This window comes from Babylonia areolata, chromosome 14 (genome assembly GCF_041734735.1).
Source record: "Babylonia areolata isolate BAREFJ2019XMU chromosome 14, ASM4173473v1, whole genome shotgun sequence".
Lineage (NCBI taxonomy): Eukaryota > Metazoa > Mollusca > Gastropoda > Neogastropoda > Buccinidae > Babylonia > Babylonia areolata.
In genome coordinates, this window is record NC_134889.1 from 15,490,813 (window position 1) to 15,514,786 (window position 23,974).

The following is a 23,974-nucleotide window of genomic DNA, read 5'->3' on the forward strand; positions in this document are numbered from 1 at the left end:
GTCTTTATTTGTTCTATCCCTATTCTGTTTTCGTTCTATCTTTTTACCAATTCTTTCCTTCGCACCTTATTTTTCTTCTATATTTCGTTGTCTTTTTTCTTCCTTTCTTCACTTAGTCTTTCTCCCAACCCCTTCTTTACATTATATCTTTTTTTTTTCACTATGTGTCGTTTGTTTCCTTTCATTTTCTCCCTTGCTTTCTTCTTTTCCTTCTGTGGAGTGATAGCCTAGAGGTAACGCGTCCGCCTAGGAAGCGAGAGAATCTGAGCGCGCTGGTTCGAATCACGGCTCAGCCGCCGATATTTTATCCTCCTCCACTAGCGGTGAGTGGTGGTCTGGACGCTAGTCATTCGGATGAGATGATAAACTGAGGTCCCGTGTGCAGCATGCACATAGCGCACGTAAAAGAACCCACGGCAACAAAAGGGTTGTTCCTGGCAAAATTCTGTAGAAGAATCCACTTCGATAGGAAAAACAAATAAAACTGCACACAAGAAAAAATACAAAAACATGGGTGGCGCTGTCAGTGTAGCGACGCGCTCTCCCTGGGGAGAGCAGCCCGAATTTTACACAGAGAAGTCTGTTGTGATAAAAAGAAATACAAATACAAATACAAATGTATCTGCATAATGAATGTCGAGCGGTAGTCCGTCAGTGGTAATGCTCGCATGCACCTGGCGCAACGAAACAAAAAGAACCCACGGCAGCAAAAGGGTTGTAAATGACAAAATTGTTCGGAAACATTCAGTTTGATAGTAAAACAAACACTCTTGCCGTAATGACAAACACTCACCGAAAAACAACCAAAAACAAAAACAACAAAACAAAAAACGAAGAAGGAAAGAAAGAAAGTAAAAAAGAGAAAACAAAAACACCCAAAATAACAATGGTGAGGTTGCACTATGTCAACGTGCTCATCCTGCTGAGAGCATCCCGAATTTCACACAAAGCATCTCAATCTGTGGCGATACGCCCGTATAGCATGTATTGTGACAAAAATTAACGCAGCACAATACAACACAACATAACGCAATACATCTGCAATTCCTTTTGAACGTCATTAAAAAAAACCCAAAACTTGTTTCTTTTTCTTTCTGTTTAAAGTGTGGCGCATATGGATGAATGAGTGCGCACATTTTAACGCCTCCTTGGAATTGAAACAAAAACTTGTTTCCGTAAACCCCTGACAATATTTCGTTCGCAGATCGTCCTTCAGTTCGGTATACATTGTGTGTGTGTGTGTGTGGCAGGTGAACGATGGTGGTTTTCGCCATGCTGAAGGTCATGTCCTTGACCTTGCTGGTGACCTTGATCCGGGGTGATGGCCAAGACGCTGGTGTTATTCCAGGTTCCCGAGGTGCCGCAATCGTCAACTCTGTCGTGAAAAGGATTCAGTCCAAGTAGGATTCCCCCCCTTCCTCACCTCCACCCCCTCCAATCCTCTGTCTCTCTCTCTCCCTTTGTGTCACTCTCTCTCAACGTTTCATAGACCGCAGAGAGAGAGAGAGAGAGAGAGAGAGAGAGAGAGAGAGAGTGTTGTATTTCTCAGATTGTTCTTCCCATTCTACAAGTTAAGTTTTATGAATGATGTGGTGCTTGATATGTACAGGCATTTGCGGTATATATTAACTAGATTTAGAATCCACATTTATCAAACCAGAAACTACCTCTGGTTTCGCCCTTTGTACAGGGAATCAAATGAACACGGAGTTCATTTTGTTAAGATATGTTCTATGCGGAATGTTCTTCGCCATAAATGTATTCCAAAGAATGTTACGAATAATGTCATCTGATAATAAATGATTTTATTCAATATTACGAACGTCCATTTGCATCAGCTGAAGATGGCGTTATACGTAATCTCGCATTGTTTTTACTGAAAGGTACGGTAACTTACGGAAATTTTGTTGTGGCCACTTTCTAATATAGAGCTATGGCCCGAAATGCGTTTTCATGGGAAAGGCATTGTCAACTTTCAGCTTGAAAAGAGCTTTCTTTGCTTGGTACCGAAATAGTTTATGAACGATGGTCGTGTTTTATCGAACGTTAATATTTATGTCCGCCTTCACCTCGACAGTTGCATCTTCAGTAACGATCGTCTGTTCCTCCGACGAACCGCTTACGTCATGTCACGCGACGGCCACGACACCGACACCTACCGGGCTGGTTTTGATGGTGGCATCTGGCAGGTGAGGAGCTCGTGACATGAGTTAAACAGAAACAGAGGGGGTGGCTGGCAAGAGGGGTGGGGGAAGGAGGGGTGGGGGTGGGGTGGGGGGGTAGGGGTGTTGGGGTAGGGTGCTGAGAGTCAGAGATCTAGATATTTTGTATTATGTGTGTGCCTCGTGTCTTATACTGACAAATGAAATTTCTTTTTTTTCTTATTTTGTGGGCTGTAACTCCCTACGTTCACTCGCATGCACCCGTGGTCTTCTACGTGCATGACCGTGTTTACACCCCCTATAGGCAGCCATACTCCGTTTTCGTGGGTATTATTCTATTTCTCCTGTCCACCACCCCTCAATGCAGGTGTCGGAAGCCATGTTTCTCAGCACCAAGAACTGCAGCCAGCCAGCCCTCGTGAAAGCCTGCAAAAACATCTCGTCCAGTCTGCAGATCCACTGGCCTTCCGTCACGTGGTCAGACCTGCGGAAACCTCTGTACTCGGGAATTGCGGCAGCGCTGTACACTCTGGTGACTCTGGGCACCTCGGACATGCCTGGGTACATCAGTTCTCAGGCCCCCATCTGGGCCCAGATGTACAACCGGTCGGCATCGGTGTATATAACCAAGGCCGCCCAGACTCCGGACTTTGGTGAGTGATGGTTGGAGGAGGGGGATAGGAAGACAGGATTGTTTTGAAATTTTATTTTGGGGAGCCGGTAGAGGGACGGCAGTCGGGAGGGGGCGGGGGTGATAGGAGGGCGTGGGGTATTGGGAAAGTGGCTGTCTGTCTGTCTGTCTGTCTGTCTCTCTCTCTCGTTTTCATCTGTTTCATCCAAACCAGTCCGGTTTTAGGAAGTACCATTCTTGCTATACTGCTCTAACCAGCCTAGTGGATAAATTCTAACTGCCTTGTGGATAAATGGCTCAGTAATATATACATAAAAATGAATTCACTGGCGTGCTTATTGTAGACTTCGCCAAAGCATTTGACATGATTCACCACAGGCTCCTGAGAAAGCTAAGAATTTATGGACTGTGTAACAGCACTTTAGATCTGATGTCGTCATTTGTATCTAACAAAAAAAAAAGTGGTATTAGTCAACGATTCCAAGTCTGCTCTTTTGCCTGTTAAGCATGGTGTAACTCAAGGCTCTGTCCTTGGACCCATTCTATTTTCAAAATACATTAATGATTTACCACTGTACCTAACAATTTGTCGTGAAATGATACAGCCCTACATGCCAGTCAATGTAATACAAAAGAAGTGCCTCTAGTATAACAAGAGAATATTGATAAGCTAGTTATGTGGTCAGAACTAAACCATATGTGGCTTCATCCACAGGAAACCAGTCATATGATGATCACCACTCGACAGAAGCGTCAAAGCATTTTCGATGAACTTGTCCCTCTTTATACAAACACTGTTGTTATCAAAGAAGTTGACAATAATAAAAAATTCTTGGAGTTGTGGTGGACAATAATCTATCATGGTCCAATCACATTTCTATGTTTTGTAAAATCATAACAAAAAAAGTGCAACATCTGAACAAAATAAAGCATTTCTTAAATGTTCATTCTAGAAAAAACGTTCTTTCATGCATATGTTGAGTCTCATATAAAGTATGCATCCACTCTATTGGATTCTGCAAGTGAAAACATTCTAAAGCCACTGTTTAGTCTTCACAGACGCAATAAAATCAGTTCACCCGAAATCGTCCACATTGTCGAAAGACGACCATATTTTATTGGATATTCTCCAATGGAAATGGAAATTAAAAGACAACAAAGCAGTTTTTATATTCAAAATCTTTCTGGTTGTGCCCCACCCTCAACTGTCAGTAGATTTCGAATAAACGAAAATCGCCACGTCCATAAGATTATGTTAACCAGTCCGAGAATTGAGCTGTTTAAATCTAGTCTGTCACAATCAGGCGGTTTATTGTGGAATGATATATCGACCATTCTCAATGTTCAAACTAGTCTTAATGTATCAAAAATAAGTACCAGTCAGAACTCATGAAAGAATTTGCGAATGCAATGTACCTTTCCCATTCTCACACTCTCTGTATCTGCCTGTCTCTGTGTCTGTTTCTCACTCTCTCTCACTCTGTCCCTCTCTGTCTCTATCTGTCGGTCTGACTCTGTCTGTCTGTCTGTCTGTCTATCTTTCTGTCTGTCTGTCTGTCTCTCTTTATCTCTTCCTTCTTTCTTTTCTTTCTGTTCTAAGTATCATTTGTGCATGCACTTATGTTATCTTTTTTGTGACATAATAGAAATTCATGAATGCAATGTTATGCTTTCGTATTGAGTATGTATTGTACTTTCTCTTTTCATGAGGGCAGGATGAAAACAAGCCATTTATGCTTATTCCTTTTTCCCTCAATAAAAAAAAGATTCGTTCGTTCCTTCGTTTGTTCGTTCATTCGTTCGATTATCTGCGTTGCTGTTGTTGTTGTTGTTGTTATTTATATGTGCATGTGGGTTTTTTTTTTTTTTTAATCTAATTTCATTATCATCAGGGTAGCAGTAGTAGTAGTAGTATAAAAACTATACTGTTGTCACTATCATTTTTGGGTTGGCTGGCTGGATCTGTCTCACTTTTACATCTGTTTCTCTCTGCCTCTCTGTTGTTGTTATTTCAATGTTCATTCCTTTGGGTAGGTAGGATGGTTGCTACATAGAGCTCGCGACCTTGCGTGGGTGTGAGCGTGCGTGAAAGAAGTCGCCTGTTGTGTGTGTGTGCGTGTGTGTGTGTGTGTGCAATTCAAATGATCGTGCAAAGTACTTGGGATGTGTTCACAAGTATGTCTTGTTTTGTTCTTTCTGACTGAAAGGTGTTATAACACTGAGCGGACAACAATTAGAACGAACACTTTGTCGTTGTGATTGTCATTCTGATTGTCATTGTCTCTTCCTCCAACCAGACTGCAAAGACAAACTGGACGTCGCTTTCATCCTGGACAGTTCTGGGAGCGTCAGTTACTTTGACTTCGGGCTGATGAAGCAGTTTGCTGCCTCCGTGGTGGACGTGATGAACGCGTCTGTGGACGCCGTCAGAGTGGCTGACGTCGTCTATTCCAGTGCTGTGTCGGTCCACTTTGACTTTGACGACTACAACAGCACGGATGACGTGAAGACTGCCTTCAACAACACGCCAAAAAGTGGGTTTTGTGTATGTGTGGGTGCAAGAGGAAGGGATTTACGGATTGGATGGGGTTGGAGAGCACACGCACGCGTTCCTGTGTGTGTGGGAGGAGGGTGGAAGGGGGTTTGATCGTGTATGTGTACGTGTGTGCATGTACGTGTATATATGTATGTATGATTGTGTATGAATGTGTATATGTGAGAAAACATATGTACAGAGGCGCCGAGAAGAAGCAGGTCTCGGTCGGTTCTAGGCTTTCCCAGGTAGACAGCATGTTATGCAAATGACTCCGTCTTTGACCGAGGATAGTCGCTATAGAAGTATCGTCATAAGTAAATCATTCAATATGAATATATGTGCGTGTGTGTGTGTGTGTGTGTGTGTGTGTGTGTGTGTGTGTGTGTGTGTGTGTGTGTTCTCAAACGGAACAGTCGGCGGGGGAACTAACACGGCCTTAGCTCTGAACAAGACCAGAGAGATCCTGTATGACGCTGGAAGAGGGGCCAGACAGAACGTGAAGAAAGTGGCCGTGCTGGTGACGGACGGTAGGTCCGACTCCTTCACCATGACCAGAGACACTGCCAAACTTCTCAAGGTTAGGTGATTGGTTGCTTCAATGCCAGTCATGTCTGTTCTTCCCGATTCTGCCTTGTCTTGATTCCTGTATCTTCAATTCGTCAGTTCTTCTCGATTCACCTTTTCACGATCACCTGTTCCTGGTTTGTCCTTTGACTCAGTGTGATGAATGAAGTAAGTATACGGATACTTCTACAGTATGATACAGTATTCTTTCTGATGCGCCTATTCCCGATTCGCAGGGGTGGAGTGGGGCAATTCTCTATTCTTTTCTGTTATATTCAGGATGAAGGCACGACAGTCTTTGCCATAGGGGTGGGAGGCTACTACCTGGCAGAACTGCAAGCCGTGGCCAGTGACCCCATCTGCTCGCACGTCTTCACCCTGGATGCCTTCGACAAGATCGACTCCATCATCACGGAGATCCAGAAGAGCACGTGTGAAGGTCAGTTGTTCAAAGGGGTGTCTGGAGCAAAGTTGTGAAAATCAGGGTCAGGTTCAAGGTCATGGTCAAGGTCTTGGGGGGTGGGGGAGGAGGAAGGAGCGGGGTGGGGAGTGGGTGGAGTTCAGGGGATTGGGTGGCTAGTCAGGACAAACGAACTAACGAACTAACTAGAAACAGAACACGTGTTGGTTGAGAAATAAGTAGTAGGTAGAGTAGGGAAAGAAGAGGGGGAGAGGGAGAGGTTTGGGTAAAAGAAGGCAGAGAAAGGCAAGGGGAGAGAGAGAGAGAGAAAGGCGGAGGGAGAGGACAACGAGAGAGAGGGTGTGGGGAAGGAGGGGAGGGAGACAAGAGAGAGACAGACAGATACAGAGGGAGAGAGACAGAAATAGAGACAGACAGACAGAAGAGAACTTTTCTTTTCGGATTATGACAGAGATACAAATGTTCTCCTCCACTTCCTCCTCCTCCTCATTCTCCTCCTCCTCATTCTCCTCCCCATCTTCCTCTCCCACTGGTTCTTTTGTTATACTGTTTTCATTTAACATGCATCCTGCCTCCAACGAATACTGTAGTTGTGGTGCTTTTCAAATTAAACATTGCACAGATAGATGGGGAGATTGACGGATACACAGACACACAGACAGAGCAACGGACAGACATACAGACGGATGACAGGATGACTGATTCGAACTGACTGACAGTCGGACTAATTGATTGATTTGTTGATTGGTTTCAGCCAATTTCAAGGTCGCTCAAGACGAGGGCGTTTCAGGCAACGTCACTGATGAAACTCCCCCTATTGATATTCCAGTCCCAGGAGACAACAAAACTATCGTAAGAGGGAGAGAGAGAGAGAGAGAGAGAGAGAGAGAGATGTGTGTGAGCGAGAGAGAGAGAGAGAGAGAGAGAGAGAATGAGTGATGTGTGAGAGCTATAGAGGGGGGCGGGTAGTGTGTGAGCTAGAGAGAGAGAGAGAGAGAGAGAGAGAGAGAGAGATGTAAACACAAAAAAAGTAAACAAGACAACACACACGCACACGCACACGCACACACACACACACACACACACACACACTCTCTCAACTTATCATGTCTTGTGAATCTCGATGCGATACGGGATAAACTAGAGGCTAAATGGAATTTCGATCAGGAAATCCGGTTTGACCCGGAGCATAAAGCACAATGTAAATGATGGGAGTCTCCCGTCGGATCGACGGATGAGTAGGCAGGCAGGCTTATTGGTCGGTGTGTGTCATATGGTAGAAGAGGAGCAGACATTATGCGGGTGAGCACGGGCAAGCATTTCTGTGTGTGTGATCGGAAGTAATTTTTAAATATTTTCTTATTTTACTTGGATTTCATGTATCTTAATGTTAATGTTCTAATTTTATTGGCGTGGCATATGTTATGTGCATGCATACGTTGTATGTGTGTGAATGAGTGTGTGTGTGTGTGTGTGTGTGTGTGTGTGTGTGTGTGTGTGTGTGTGTGCATTTTACTTATATATACGATTTATTCCCTTGATGTTTTTATTTATGTATTGTTGTACAATACCTTATAGTCTTAACGTATGTGTGCGTGCGTGCGTGCGTGCGCGCATGTCATTTCTAGTAACCCTTTTTTGTTGGATGTTTTCATTTAATATTGTTGTGCAATACCCTATTGTCTTAACATGAATATGTGTGTGTGTGTGGGGGGGAGAGGGGGGGGTAGTATATCGTCAGCTATTGGGAATTCTTATTTGACTAGTTTTAATCTCTTATGTTGCGCATGATTTTATGCCAGTGTTTACAATGAGCCTGTGATTGCACAACTTAATTTCCATGTGGATTAATAAAGTGTTTTTTATTTTATTTAATTTTATTTTGGATGCGCAGCACTTCCCTCAGGTGTTGCAAGGGATAACGTCTCCAGAAGCTGAGCCCTGCTTCCTTCGCTCACACTTCTCCTTAATGGCCAGCATTCTCTTGTTTTTGAACGTCTTTATACCACTAGAGCCAGCGTCCTCCAACGACAGCGGTCAAGGGCATCAGTTTCCCAGGAAGCGATGTCTATGTCACAGGCTTTGAAGTTTGTCTTCAAGGTGTCCTTGAAACGCTTGCAGGGTCTTCCAAGTTCGCGGTGGCTTTCCTTCAGCTGTCCATACAGTAGCATCTTCAGGATCCTGCTGTCTGTCATGCGGACAACGTGTCCTGTCCAGCGTAGCTGGCACTGGATCAGCAGGCTTTCGATGCTGAGCAGGCCGCTCCTCTCTAGGATATGGAGGTTGGAGACCCTGTCTTGCCACTTTATGCCGATGATCTTTCGTAGGCATCTCTGTTGAAACTGCTGTTGAATGTGACGGCGATACATCGTCCATGTTTCACAGCAGTAGAACAAGGTGGTCAGCACAACAGCTGTAAGTTTTGATTTTGGTGTTGAGCCTGATGCCTTTGTTGTTCCACAGCCTGTTGAGTCTGCCAAAGGCGGAGCTGGCCTTGGCGATGTGCAGCGTCACTTCTGCATCAAGGGCTCCGTTGCTGCATAGAGTGCTGTCCAGGTAGCAAAACTTGTCGACTGACTTGATCTGTGTCATCGATCTTGATTGCAGGTGGGGGTAGGGGGACATGGGGGGGGGCGGGGGGGGGGGGGGGGCTGGGGGGGGGGGAGGCACTGGCGTTCTGTGAGCTAGCTGGTTGGTACATGGACTCAGACTTGCTGAGGCTGATGGTGAGTCCAAAGCGCCTGCAGGAGGTTGAGAACCTGTCCATAATGTCCTCATGGGTGTGTGCAGCAAGCGCGCAGTCATCACCGAAGAGGAACTCTCAACAGTGCCTCAAACACCTTGGACTTGGCGTGGAGTTGCCGCAGATTGAAAAGTTTGCTATATCTGTGCGAAACTGAATGTAGATGCCCCGGTCACAGTCTTGGAAGGCGTCAATCATGGCAGAGAAGAGAATGGAGAACTGTGTGGGTGCCAGGACGCAGCCCTGCTTCACTCCTTTTACCACAGGGAAACGGATCCGACATGTCAGTATTTTCCTGTACTCTCGCCTGCATGCCATCGTGGAACGACGCAATCAGCTGGATTTAGGCTGTCTGGGCAGCCGAACTTTTGGAGGATCTTCCACAGACCACGGCGGTTCACCGTGTCGAAGGCCTTAGTCAGGTCTACAAAGACCATGTGGAGCTCCTCGTTCTGCTCACGGCACTTCTCTTGCATCTGGCGTACGGCAAACACCATGTCACATGTTCCCCTGCCTGAGCGGTAGCCGCACTGTACTTCAGGGATGACTGTGTTGGAGACATGGTCAACCAGTCTGTTCAGTATGATGCAGGCGAAGATCTTGCCGGCGATGCAGAGAATAGATTCCACAGTGGTTATCGCAGGATGTTTTGTCCCCCTTCTGTTTGTAAATGTGGACAATTGAAGCATCCTTGATATCCTGGGGGACCTCCCCTCTCTCCCAGATAGACTGGAACAGGGTGGTCATCTTGTCGTCTGCACCTCGCCTCCATACTTGTAGATGTCAGCCTGGATTCCATCCGCTCCTGGTGCTTTTCTTGACGTTGTCAGCTTCATGGCCTTCTGGGTCTCAGCCTTGGTGGGAGGGGCAGCTAGCGAGTCATTGACTGGTAGCTGTGGGAGGGCTGCAATTACCTCGTCAGATACGGATGAGTCCCTGTTGAGGAGGGTGTTGAAGTGCTCTGCCCAGCGGGCAAGGATGTCTTGTTTGTCAGGAGGGTGGTCTGGTTCAAGGCTCGGACAGGGGTTGATCCTGTGACTCTCGGCCCATACACAGCTTGGATACCATCATGGAAGGTCTTCATGTCGTGATCATCAGTAGCAGACTGAAGCTCTTCGAACTTTCTCTCCCACCAGGTGTTCATCATCTCACGCAGCCTCTTCTGTACGAGTTGCTTGGTTTGCAAGAACTGGTTCTTCTTCTTCTGGCAGTCTTTATCGGAAATGTGATCCTGATGCCGTATATGCAGTGTGTTCAGGAGCTCGGGGATTCCAGAATCGTTCTCGTCAAACCAGTCTTTGTGGCTCCTCTGTACAAAGCCGAGTGTGTCAGCTGCTGCTGTGTATACAGCATCTCTAAAGGTGCTCCATACCTCTTCTATATCAGTCGATGCAGGAATTTCTTAGAGCTGCTTGGATTTGCTGCTGCAGCACGTCCTTGGTGATAGGGAAGCGGTGGATGTTCAGCTTCCTAGGGGGTTTCTGCCTGGCTGGTTGGAGCCTGCGTGCAAGTCTGATCATCTTGCTGCGTACCAGACGATGGTCCAACCAACAGACTGTTCCTCTCATGCAGCGTGTAATGGAAACATCACCTCTGTCCCTCTGCCGGACAGTCATAGTCCAGCATACGCCATTGCTTGGAGCGGGGGCGCATCCATGTGTTCTTGTACTTGTCCGCTTGTTGGAAGAGGGTGTTGGTGATGGTCAGTCCATGCTGCACGCAGAGCGAGAGCATAAGCAGGCCGTTCGAGTTGCACATGCTAGTGCCGTGCTGTCCTAGGACTTTTGGCCATGAGAAGTCCACGCCGATGCGGGCATTGAAATCCCCAAGGATAATCGGCCTGTCCTTTCTGTCTACCGCTGAAATGGTGCGGCTGAGCTCCTTGTAGAAAGCTTCTTTGATGTCATCAGGGTTGGTCATCGTCGGGGCATAGCAGCTGATGACTGTGGAGAAGCGATCCTCGGACAGCTTCAGACAGTCATCAGCCTATCGTTTATCCTATGTGGAAGACTGTCAAGCTGTGCAAGTTTGGTTCGTATGGCAAAGCCCATGCCTGAGGTTCTTGGGGTGCCATCTGGCTTCCCAATGCCGTAGAAGGTGTAGCCCCCTCAAACTTCCTCCAGCTGGGTTTCACCGGCAAACCTGGTTTCACTCAGGGCTGCTATGTCCACCTGGTAGCGATCAAGCATTCTAGCAATGAACGCTGTGTGCTTTTCTGGTCTGTCGTCTGTTTAAAAGGGTGCGAACATTCCAGGCACCCAGAGTCAGGGCATGACTCCTGTTTTTTTTTCTTCTGTTTTCGACCGCTAGTGTTGGATGTCCAAGTAGGTGCGGTTTCCTACAAGGTACAAGGCGAGGCAGGCTTTGTTTAGGGATCTCTTCCCCATGTGGGAGAGCAGTGCTGTCCCTAAAAATGGCTGCTCTGACACTGGGAGGATACGGGCGCCGCATCTGCCCCAGTCTACGGCGGACAACCATCACCCCACAGCCACCTGCGTGCAGAGTCGTGACTAGGAACTGCCAGCAGCGTCCTCTGCCTGTCCCCGTTACCACTTCTCCATCGCCGCAGGGCTTGGGAAATCTGGGTGTTGAAGGGCTAGCTCGTTGTTCCTATCAGAATGGACCCAGTTTTAATAAAGCATAATACTGTAATGATAAAACTTCCAAAAGGAATTAGTATTTCTATCATGTACTAATTTGAAAACCAGAACTACCAAATGCCTGTAAAAACTTGGACTTGATTTTTGAAAACATGCTTGAATGGAAGACTATATTTTTGATACAAGAAAAAATTCAGAGATAAGATTGAAATTGTTCCAGATAAAAATCAGTTATCAAATTCCTGTGACAGGTTCTTTTCTGACGGACATGGAAGCACTCCCAGGTAGCAAGTCTATTTTCTGCAACGATAAAAAGACACAATTTTGCATTATTTATGGGAATGTAGTCATGTACAACTGACGTATTGGACATAATTTGAAAGAGGTCTAAAACAAGAAAGCAAAGGCCTTCAAGACTCACTTGTGATACACTTAAAAAAAATCTAATCGTTAAAGTATGTTCTGTATTTGTTATAAAGCTTCGAGTTAAAAAAGGCCTGAACGCAGATTCGAACCCAGAATGATCGGATGGGAAGAAATTGTCTTAGTCACTGCACAATTGCGGATCCAAGAATGACGTTCAAAAAATATTTAAGCGTGGTTTTTAAAGGGCGATAAATCGATTGTGTTATTCGAAGTGATAACGATGTTTAAATCACATCATTTTGGTGTATCTCGGGCATTTAAGATTTCTTTAAAGTCCGCGGTAAATGAGACATCGCCATCGCCGCAACCATACTACAACATTTAGCCGTTTTCTCTGGATCTAGACAGATGTACAAGTTTAGTTACACTCGCCGGGAAAGTACGACACGGTCGATTCAATTTGTCATTTGTTCCCATTCTAGTTAATTGAGTATGAACTTTAAAGATTAATATCCAGTAAACTCGTTGATGATGTAGTCTGTGTCACTGTATGTGTTCTGTCCAGAATTTGTATTTCTTTCCACTTAATTGCGAACAAGAAAAATGAGGTTGCGCCATCTCACTGAGCATCGCCAACGCTACTGCAACCGAGATGCGGTTATATGGCTTTTTCGGAACCCCGGAAATGGCCTCAACGAAATAAACCGTTAATGATACGGGAAACACGGCTTAATTCGGGAGACTTGCAATCCGTTATCGGTATGACTGAAGATTTTTGTTCCTACTATCTTAAGCCAACTTTGGTAATGACGGACAAAGTATTTCCAGAAAAAATGGCAACACACACACACACACACACACACACACACACACACACACACACACGGACACACAGACACACAGACAATCCCCCCCCACACACACACACACGTGGGCCACAGAAATCACTACCGGAAAAGACAACACAACACAGCACAACATGGCACAGTTCAACACAGCACATTACAGCACAGTACAGCATGGCGCAGCAAAGCACAGCACAGCATGACACAGCACAGCAGAGCACAACACAGCACAACACAACACAACCACTCAACTCACGCTTCTCTCACTCACCTTTCAATGTCCAGGTGGCCGAAGTGTCCTGTGGAATTCTGCACGTCTACGTGTCCACCACGGACCCTAAGCCCGGCCCTCAGGTGTTTGACGGACTCTACACTGCAACCCCGGGGCATCCCGCAGTCCTGCGGATCGTGGAAACCCTGCCCCAGGAAACCTCTGTCTACGTCACAGTGGTAGGAACCCGCCTGCCGGCCTCAGCAGAAGCCCTGAGCAACTGCACTGACTACAGCTGGACTGTGGGCCCCGGAGTCAAGACAGGTGTGAATCAGAATCAGATTTATCTGTCAATTAAACCTGAACAGGGTTTTAAGACTCACGAACGCAGTCACACATACCATACAGAAAAAAGTAAGTTAATTAACAAAAAATAGAATACAGAACAAATTGAATTAGTTCTCCTTGCCATGACGCTTTTGGCAGCAGTTATAGACACATTTTTCAAACATTCCTGCAAGTTTGTTCGGGTATCAGCTGACTAGGTTTAATCGTATTTTGAAATGTGTTTTTGCTGAATGTTGTGTATAAATTCTTTAATTTCTTTGTATACCCCGCAGTCATCTATGAAATGATATTCATCCTCAATTGTTTGACATTGTAGGCATAGTCATTTCTTTTTGTATGTCAAATATATACCCTTTTCCATTACAAGATTATGACAGGATATTATTAATTTGCACAGCGACCATTTTATATTATATAAATGTATTCTTCAAGTAAATAAGGTTCGATTCTGTATTCATCAATACAAAATAGTAATTTTCATTTGTTTTCAGAATTCTCTTCCAATATAAAGCACGGTCGTATTCTAGTTAATTCATGACATAACGAAGACTGAATATTGGATGTGGGCTGATTACTCCAAACGTGTACTAAACCAAGATGTTGTAATATAATTCTAACAAGGTTAATCCATGTTCGCTGCTTTGTCTCCCGTGTTAGCATATCATTCAACGCAGGTGCTATATACGGCTTTGCATGTACCCGTGTTATTTGAAACCAAAAGTTTATCATTTGACTGATCACTTAAAAAGTTACTTACTTCACCGAGTATTACTAAATTTTTGGCTTTTTCTGGACACGCAGTGTTTGTTTGGTGGGGAACTACATCTTTATCTATACGTTAGGACATGTGAAACGAGACGATCAAATAATTCTGAGATTATACGTATGCTTGTTTTCATTCTTGAACTTAGACTTTTAGATCCTTATTCCCTTGTTTTACTAGGTGTTCTGAAACCTTTTCAGAAATGCATAATGAAGGAATAGTATTCCTAGATATTTATACTGTTCAGTTGCTTCTATGACTGTCGTTCCGTATTAAAAAAAAAAAGAAAAAAAAAGAAAAAAAAGAAAGAAACTTAGATCGTGGTCTGATTTCGACTACTTTTGTCTTGTCCCTATTGGTTTGAATACCCAGTTTTTCACAACTGGTTTAGTTTTAGCTAAAGATTAAGTCAACATTTTGAAAGTAGTATTAAGTCATCAGTATATAAAGACAAGAGATGCCACTGTTTTCAAACTGTTGGTAAATCGGTATACGGGAAACGGTTGACAATATCACTTTATGAATATATTGAAAAATGTGGGGCTCAGTGCATTTCCCTGCAATACTCATATTCGAATATATACTGAAGTGGCGAATCCATTTTCATTACGAGTACAGACTTTTGTGTTTGTATATCCTTTTTTTTTCAAATTGAAACACCTACATCGTATATTTACTTTTGTAGTCTTGTGAACATATCTGCATGCGAAATGTTATCAAAAGCTTTTTTCAAATCTACAAAAAATGCATATAATCTATTCTATCATCTTAACTGAATAATCAATTTTTTTTTTTTACACAAAAATGGTCCGTAGATCTGAAATCTTATCTAAAACCTGCTTATTCTTTTGCAAGTATATTGTTTGTTCTAAATAATTATTCAATCTGCTGATGATGATCAGACAAAGCAGACTACTTAAAGAGCAATTGATAGTAATTCCTCTGAAGTTATTTCATTTGATTTATCGCCCTCTTTAAAAAATTTTTTTTTTTTTTTACATGGGATTGATATACCCTTTTTCCATAAATCTGGATAACACCCAGTTTCCAGAACATATTTAAACATGGCTTTGATTGTGGGAAGTAAGTCTTTTTTTCTTTTTTCTTTTTTTTTTCTTTTTTTTGTTTTTTGTTGTTTTTTTGTTTGTTTTTGTTTGATTGGAGACTACTTGATGTACGCTGTAGTACTCTCATAATAAGTATATTCATCTCGGCGTCAACCAGACACTGGAGACGCAGACACCTACAGTGTTGGTCAGGAAGTTTGGGTAACATTTTCAAAGACTGCGGGTCTTCCTGTTCAAGTCTTCCCATCTCAGCCCACAGCACACTCGACTGTGTGTGGTGATTTATCTATTGAAATTACAGATTGGTTCATCGATGAAAAAAATGATCGATCAAAAAATAACGATCGATCAAAATAAATGAACAGTTGATAAAAAAACAACAAAAAACGATTGGTTGGTCGTCAGAATTGATGAGTCATTGGTCAATCAAAATTAACGATTGTTCTATTTGAAAAAAATATATCGATTGAGCGATCAAAATTAACAAGGGATCGATCAATTAAAGTAAATGGTTGGTTCATCGATTTTTATTAACGAGTGATTGTTCAGTAATGGTTGATCAGTGGACTGACTGATGACTTGATTGACCGATCTGACAGGTGTCCAGGTGAGTTGTGTAGAGAACGGAGTGACAAGGGACTGCACTGAGGACGATGTAAGGGATGCCGGATTCTGCTCTCAGAGTGAGTTCCCTTGGATATTTCCTGTTCTCAGCTTCTGTCACTCATTCACCACCACCCTCTCCCCCCCCCTCCACCCCTCCCGCCTCCGCCCCCGCCCCCACCCCCACATCCACATGCATACATACATACATATATAGACACACGTACACTCACACATTGACACACACTATCTCTGTCCTTTGCATCCTTCTGTCTGTCTGTCTGCGCTTTGCAATACCACCCATGCCGCACTATAACAAACCCAGCCAGCCAATGCCCATGTTTCCCCCCTTTTGGCCTTTCCCTCCCTTCCCCGCTATGCCCTTCAACCCCTGGCTTCTCTACCCTTCAGTCTCTCCTTAACTGTACTGAGGGACCCACTGTAGAAAATCCAACTTCGTTTTCCCATCTTCTTTTTTTCCCTGGCCTTCTGTGGATGACCGTTGTGACATACTAGTGTCAACTTCTGCCCCGATTCAGTTTTGTGTCCCCCACCCTCCTGTTCTTGACTTGGATTGTTCTTGTTTTATTGGAGGGTGTTTTTTTGTTGTTGTTTTTTTTGGTGTGTGTGTGTGTGTGTTTTCTTTTTTGCAATTTCGTGTGTTTATGTTTTTCATCCAGTGACTTTTTTTTTTTTTTTTTTTTTTACTTCTTCGTAAGCATTTCGTGTGAACCTTGCGATTCATTTTTTTTTTCTTTTTCTTAGCACTTGCATATAAACAAATTGTGTGTGGGTGGGTGTGTGTATGTGTGTGTGTGCATTGATTTTTTTTAATTTTTTTTATTCTGTGTTTGCTTTTTTTAAATTTTCTTTTCATTAATTTTACCCTGAATTGTCCTGAAGTGTTTTGTGAAACTATTGTCTGCTTCACCTATTTTAAGAAGTTTAATTGTTAATTGAAGTGTAGACCTACATTATTCATGTCAAAAATGCAAACTTATGATCTCACTGTGGGTCATTTGAATGTCTACCATCTTGAGAACAAAGCGACTGATGTGAATGTCTTCCTTGACCAGACTAGAATTTGTCACATTTTCGGAATAACAGAGTCTAGACTGTCCCCAGCTGTAGACGATGATGTAATTGCGATTCCAAACTATTCATTGTTCAGAAGAGATGCCACTCATTCCGGACACACCGGAATAGCTGTGTATGTCCACGACACTATGAAAGCTTTTACTAATAGACGATTTGATTTAGAGTCCGTAAATGTAGAAAGCATCTGGTTGGAGGTGAAAGTAGCAAAATGCCCAGTTATACTAGGATTCATTTATAGAAACCCATCCAGCAATTTCGGGTGGTATGATGATTTTGTCATCATGATGGACAAAGTACAGGATTTTGCTCGCGGCAGGGACATTATCATTCTTGGTGACTTTAATATAGATTTTCAAAAACCTCATCCGGCATGGGATTCCACCATATCTCTATTTAATTTACACCAAGTAATACAGTCAGCAACGCGAGTTACGTCATCCAGCTCAACTCTGATTGACCACATCTATGTTAATAATCCAGACAGAGTCGTAAGTGCTCAGGTACACCAGACCAGTATCAGTGACCACTTCGCTATACAGTGTACAGTTGCCTGTAAGATACCAACAGCTAGAACTAGAACCCACTCCACCATCACGTATCGATCGTATAAGCACTTTAACGAAGTTGATTTTCTCCATGACCTTAGCGAATGCTCATTTAAGGAAATTTATGAATCTAACGATCCAGATGAAGCGGTCGCGGCATTTCATAGAATCTTTTTATCTGTTTATGACAAGCATGCCCCAGTTAGAAGAAAACGGGTAGGAAATTCATCAACACCTCCTTGGTTTACTGTCATCATATCAATAGCGATTAAAATTAGAGATAAACTTAAGAAAGAAAAGAACTATTCCGCGTTTAAGCAACAAAGAAAACACGTGAAGTTCTTAGTCCGTCAGGCCAAAAAGACATATTTTAACAGGATAACGACGTCAGAATCAGACAATACTTCATCCATATGGAAAGCTCTCAATGCACTGACCAATAAGTCCTTTCCTGGAAAATCATTGAAATATCATTGTTTCACAGCAACAGACTTTAACAACCACTTCCTATCCATCGCGGAAAGTTTGACTAATCGTCTGAAACAAAACTCAGATCAGTATGAATGTCCAGTCAGTCTAAAATCATTTTGTTCAGACAGGCTCAGCCAACAAGATACATGTCACATTCCACAACTAACCGTTTATGAGGTCGGTAAATACATATCCAACCTTGGACAAAAAAACACACATGGCTGTGACGGACTCAGCAATAAAATTCTGCTTCTATCACTGCCATATACAGTGCATCATCTGACATATATTTATAACCTCAGTATTTCAAAAAGTATTTTTCCAACTATGTTCAAAACTGCCAAAATCATACCACTACCTAAAGTAAAAAATCCCTCTGACCTGAACGATTACCGACCAATATCAATACTATCATCGCTTTCTAAACCACTTGAAAAACACGTACACAAGCACCTTTTGCAATATCTTGACCGGCACAACTTGCTTCATCAAAATCAGTCAGGGTTTCGCCCAAAACACTCCTGTCAGACAGCCCTCACCAGTCTCTTAGATAAACTGCTCACAGCTATAAATGACAAAAAAATCAACGGAATTGTATTTCTAGATTTGAAGAAAGCATTTGATCTCGTTAACCATCGAATACTTCTTGAAAAGCTACGGGTTTATCAGCTTGATACAAATTCTGTTCATTTTTTTGAGTCATACTTAAAAGAAAGAAAGCAGAGTGTATTAGTAAACGGGACCTTTTCGAATGTGGGAATAACTAAAATGGGCATTCCCCAAGGCTCTGTGCTTGGCCCCTTATTGTTCAACCTTTATATCAATGATCTTCCATTATGTATCTCATCTGCAATATCATGCGACATGTTTGCAGATGACTCTTCTCTTCATACATATGGAGTAAATTCAGAGCACATTAATGATAGATTACAAACCAGCCTAACCGAAGTATCCAACTGGTGTACAGAAAATAATATGCTCCTTAACCCAGAAAAAACAAAGAGTATGATTGTAGCCACTCGCCAAAAGCACCAGCGTGGCTTAAATCCGCTCACTTTGTCAATCGATGGCCAAGTTATTGAACAAGTTACAGAACATCGACACCTTGGTGTCGTTATTGACAACCAGCTAAAATGGGAGGCACATATCAGTTCTTTATCAAGGTCAGTTGCAAAAAATGTTTACCTGTTATCCCGTTTAAAACATGTCGTCAGTCCAGAGGCTTCCTATTTCTTTTTCCATTCTCACATCATGTCTAGAATTAATTACGTTTCAAACGTTTGGGACAACTGCAGCGACGTGCACATGAAAAAACTAGATTCTGTACACAGACGTGCTGTAAAACACCTCAATGGTGTTTTACGAAACACACGAAATCATCAATATCAACTGCCAGCACCTCTTCCCTTGACAAAGCACCTAATATTGAATAAGTGCGTACTTATGCATAAAATTATATTCGGTAAATGCCCTACTTATCTACACCAAACCATTGTCTGCTATGAAGCTCGCAACCCTAACTCCCGAAATGCGACTCTTACTCTACCCAAGCCAAGAATAGACCTTTATAAATCGAGTTTGGCATATTCCGGCACGCACTGCTGGAACAATCTCCCCAAACACCTCAAAGAGCCATTTTCCACCACAACATTCAAAGAGAAACTTGGACAGTATATGCGTGCCGAAAGCCAGACCGAAAATCTGGTATAATATTGTCACTGACAATCCTTACAAACTATGTCGAAATGCGTCAATCAGTTGATAACGTATCACGCCATATAATATTATTTCAGAGTTTTTCTCTTTACAGTGGACACAAACAAACGAAATCAAATTCTAGTCTGGTCACGTCTACGATTTTGTATACTTACATGTATTACAAATTGTGAACCACCCTCACCCAACTTTTTTTTTTTTTTTTTTTTTTTCTATACTGACATATCTTTACATCTCTGTCTGTCTGTGTCTCTCTCTCCCCTCTGTCTCTCCCTCTCTCTGTCTTTCACATAATGTGTCTATCTGTCCATATCCCTATTACCCGTCGCCTTATTTGCTGCCTTTTATGTCTCTTACATCTGTGTTTAAAATTTTATCGTTACTTTTCTGTGTTAATTTCACTTGAATCATTCATGTGTAGCATTCATGCTAGGGTTTTGTTGTTGTTTTTCCCTTGGTGTGTGTTAGTGTGTGTGTGTGTGTGTGTGTGTGTGTGTGTGTGTGTGTGTGTGTGTGTGTGTGTTAGTGTGTGTGTGTGTGTTAGTGTGTGTGTGTGTGTGTGTGTGCGTGTGTGCGTGTGTGTGTTACTCGCTTCCGTTCCGTACAGATGTGAGCGATGTTGTGTCTCTCAGTTTGACACTGTGTTATACTCGTACATTATACATGTATTAAGTATTCAGTATCACTACATTTATATGAGTACATGTTTGTGTGTCTCTTAGAACAACGGCAGATGTGTAAGTCGGCCAAAGTGCTAATATCTTCACCGTTGGAAAATAAAGATTCATTCATTCATTCATTCATTCATTCATTCATTCTCTCTCTCTCTCTCATTCTATTTCTAACCGACTCTCTCCTTTTTCAGATTCAGCTCCATATCGTCTTGTATTCATCATCATCTTCTTTTTCTCCTCCTCCTCCTCCTCCTCCTCATTATTATTATTATTATTATTGTCATCATTATCATCAGTAGTAGTATTGTTATTGTTATTATTATCATCATTATTATACCAGGCTTTGATTGGACCTTACCACTGGACAACCCCTGCACTGAGGACAACATCAACAATGGGAAACTGCGACACAGCTACCCGTATGACCCCACCAAGTTCCTGATGGTGTGTATCTGTACACGGTGTCTGTCCATCACTCTGTTAGACTCCAGACCCGTGTATTTACCGAAATGCAACCAAACCAAACCAGACCGAACCAAACCAAATCAGATCTCTCTCTCTCTCTCTCTCTCTCTCTCTCTCTGTATGTATGTATATATATATATATATATATATATATATATATATATATATATATATATATATATTTCTGACACTCTCTAATCTCTTTCTCCTTTGGTTCCTAGGCTTGTAAATTTCAATTTCAGTTCAGCCAGTATATCAGTATGAAACAGAAATATCTGGACTGGAAAACAGAGTGGAAACAGAAAATGTGCATTCCTTTATTTGTAAGGAAACGTTTTCTGAATGTAGAAAACCGAACTCCAAATAGTCATGTTTATGTTGAACTTGGGAGATACCCGACTTATCTAAATTCATACACTGAGTGCATCAAATATTGGCACAAACTGACACGAATGAATGAAAACAGATTCTCGTTCAAAGCTTATATGATGATGTATTGTTTATATGATAATGGAAGACGTGGACAACGAGTGTTGTCAGTGTTTAAGTTCTTATGGCTTTGTATTTGTTTGGGATCATCAGGGACATGAAGATATATCAAGGTTTTGTAAAGTTTTTCCGACAACGCATTATTGATTGCAGGTGGCAAGACTGGCATGACCACATGTAAACTAGTGATAGATTTGCACAGTTCGGACTTTCTAAAACATCACATGTAGCTGAACCATACAGTCAGGTGGAATTGAACAGATGTATAAAATATGCACTGACAAAATTAAGATCTGTATCTCTAATAGTGCTACTCATAGTTTCAGAAACTGTATGTTACATGAATATTTGCATACATGTCGTTTATACAATATGACTTAGGAAGATATGATTTTTTGTTATGTTGCCCTGCTTTGAGTGACGAAAGACAAAAATTAATTCAACCAAAGAGATGGCTTGGAGGTAACGCGTCCGCCTAGGAAGCGAGAGAATCTGAGCGCGCTCGTTCAAATCACGGCTCAGCCTCCGATATCCCCCCCCCCCCTCCACTAGACCTTGAGTGGTGGTCTGGACGCTAGTCATTCGGATGAGACGATAAACCGAGGTCCCGTGTGCAGCATGCATTTAGCGCATGTAAAAGAACCCACGGCAACAAAAGTGTTGTTCCTGGCAAAATAGAAAAATCCACTTGGATAGGAAGAACAAATAAAACTGCACGTTGGGAAAAAAATACAAAAAAATATGGGTCGCGCTGTAGTGTAGCGACGCGCTCTCCCTGGGGAGCGCAGCCCGAATTTCACTGAGAAATCTGTTGAGATAAAAAATACGAATACGAATATTGAGATCCGCCTAATTTCAATTTCAGTTTTGTTCATATCGTCAAGACATGAGTGTACTCTGTATTATCATAACCAAATATCACGTACTGTTTCGTCACGAATGTTGCTGAATATTTGTGTTACCTACTTTTAGCTGATTTGTTATTGATTGATTGTGTCGTGTTTTTATTTTCTCTTTATCTTTTTTCAGTGCAACCACCCTCAGTAAGGGGCTTTGGCATTCATCTGAATTTTAAAAAAATCCTATCATTATCTACCCTCCTCCCCCTCTCTCTTTCCTTGTTTCACCCCACCCTAAACACCCCCTCCTACACCCATCCCCCCACCCTCCACCCCCATGTTCTGAATTATGTTTTATGTCTGATACTCATTTAAAATATTTTGATTCGATAGAGTCGATACGATTTTCTGTGCCTTTTAAAAAATATTTTATTTATTTTTATTTTTATCTTTTTTTCTTTTTCTTTTTTAAATTACAGTGTGACAACCAGGGCCGATACTACATCACGCTCTGCCCAGGGGGAGTCATCTTCAACACCCAGACGGGAGACTGCGGTTTTACCTCCCCTGTCCATCAAGCTAGCAACACGGGCAACCCAGGGAACGGACAGAACGCCAGCGATTACGCTCCCTTGGACCCATGCAAGACCACTTTCAACATCAGCAGTGTCTGTACCCCACAAGCTCTGGCCAACCACCAGTACTACCACACCTACCCATCCGATCCCACAAAGTAATTAGTTTGTATGAGGAGGGTGGGTCTCTTTGGCTGTGGGGGTGAGGGTGTGGGTGTAATGGTTGGGGGGGGGGGGGGGGAGGGCGGGTTGGGGGGGGGGGGTGAGGGCTGGGCGGAGGGAGTGCGGTATGGTGTGGGAACTGATGGATTGTGGTGTGCGGGGTGTATGTTTGTGTAAGGGAAGGAGTGTGTGTGGGTGTTCTCGTGGGGGTCAGGGGAATATTTTTGATGGGCTTGTTGAGATTCGTTCATGCACGCACGCACGCACGCACACACACACACACACACACACAAACATCAAAAGAAAACAATGCTTAAAAAGAGTCGTGTTTGAACCTTTACTTTCTTTTTTTTTAAATGCCAGGTTCATCCAGTGTGACGCCTGGGGCAAAGCCTATCTAATGCCCTGCGGTCAGAGCACCGTCTGGTCCCAGACCGACTGCACCTGCGGCCACACTTCCGCCCCAGGCCCCAACCTCACGCCCGCCCCCGCCCCCACCAAAGCTTCCTCCCAGACAGGCACCTGCACCCACGGCCATCTGTATGCCAACCCAGCCAACGCCAACTCTTTCTTCCAATGCGTTCATGGGAATCTCGTGCAAATGCCATGCTACACTGGTCTCGTTTTCAATGTGACCACACAAAAGTGCGTCTGGCCTTGAAGAAAAGATGAGGATGATGAAGATGGTGGAGGAGGAGGAGGAAGAGGAGGAGGAGGAGGAGGAGGAGAAGAACAAGAACAACAACAACAACAACAACAAGAGAAACAACAAGAGAAACAACAACAACAAGAGAAACAAGAGAAACAATAACAAGTGGCCATCGTTAACCCTTTCACCGCTAATCTCGCATTTACGCACAGGCGTGGTAGAGGACCCATGTCACTGAAATGTGACCATTCGTTGGTCTGTTATCCATGAACCTACTGCTCTTAATGCTCGGTGGTAGGATAGGCCATATTTTCTATACATCGCAGGGGGAATCCCCAGCTGTATTTAGCCACTGTCTTTTCTGTGTTTATACCACAAGGGAATTTTGTACTCTAAATTGACTGGCGGTGAAAGGATTAAGTTTTGTGTCC

At 43.1% G+C, this 23,974-nt stretch overlaps 1 protein-coding gene across 1 annotated transcript; it reads left to right on the forward strand.

Moving 5' to 3' along the window:
* The first annotated feature begins 1,252 nt into the window (after positions 1-1,252).
* Positions 1,253-23,578, forward strand: LOC143289620 (uncharacterized). The gene is made up of 12 exons (XM_076598663.1): positions 1,253-1,400; positions 2,078-2,189; positions 2,530-2,815; positions 5,091-5,327; positions 5,743-5,906; positions 6,173-6,332; positions 7,069-7,166; positions 13,154-13,403; positions 15,857-15,940; positions 20,705-20,808; positions 22,637-22,890; positions 23,258-23,578. Exons 1-12 carry the CDS (start codon positions 1,258-1,260, stop codon positions 23,553-23,555), a joined length of 2,190 nt encoding a protein of 729 aa, XP_076454778.1. The 5' UTR covers positions 1,253-1,257; the 3' UTR covers positions 23,556-23,578.
* Positions 23,579-23,974: the final 396 nt, after the last annotated feature.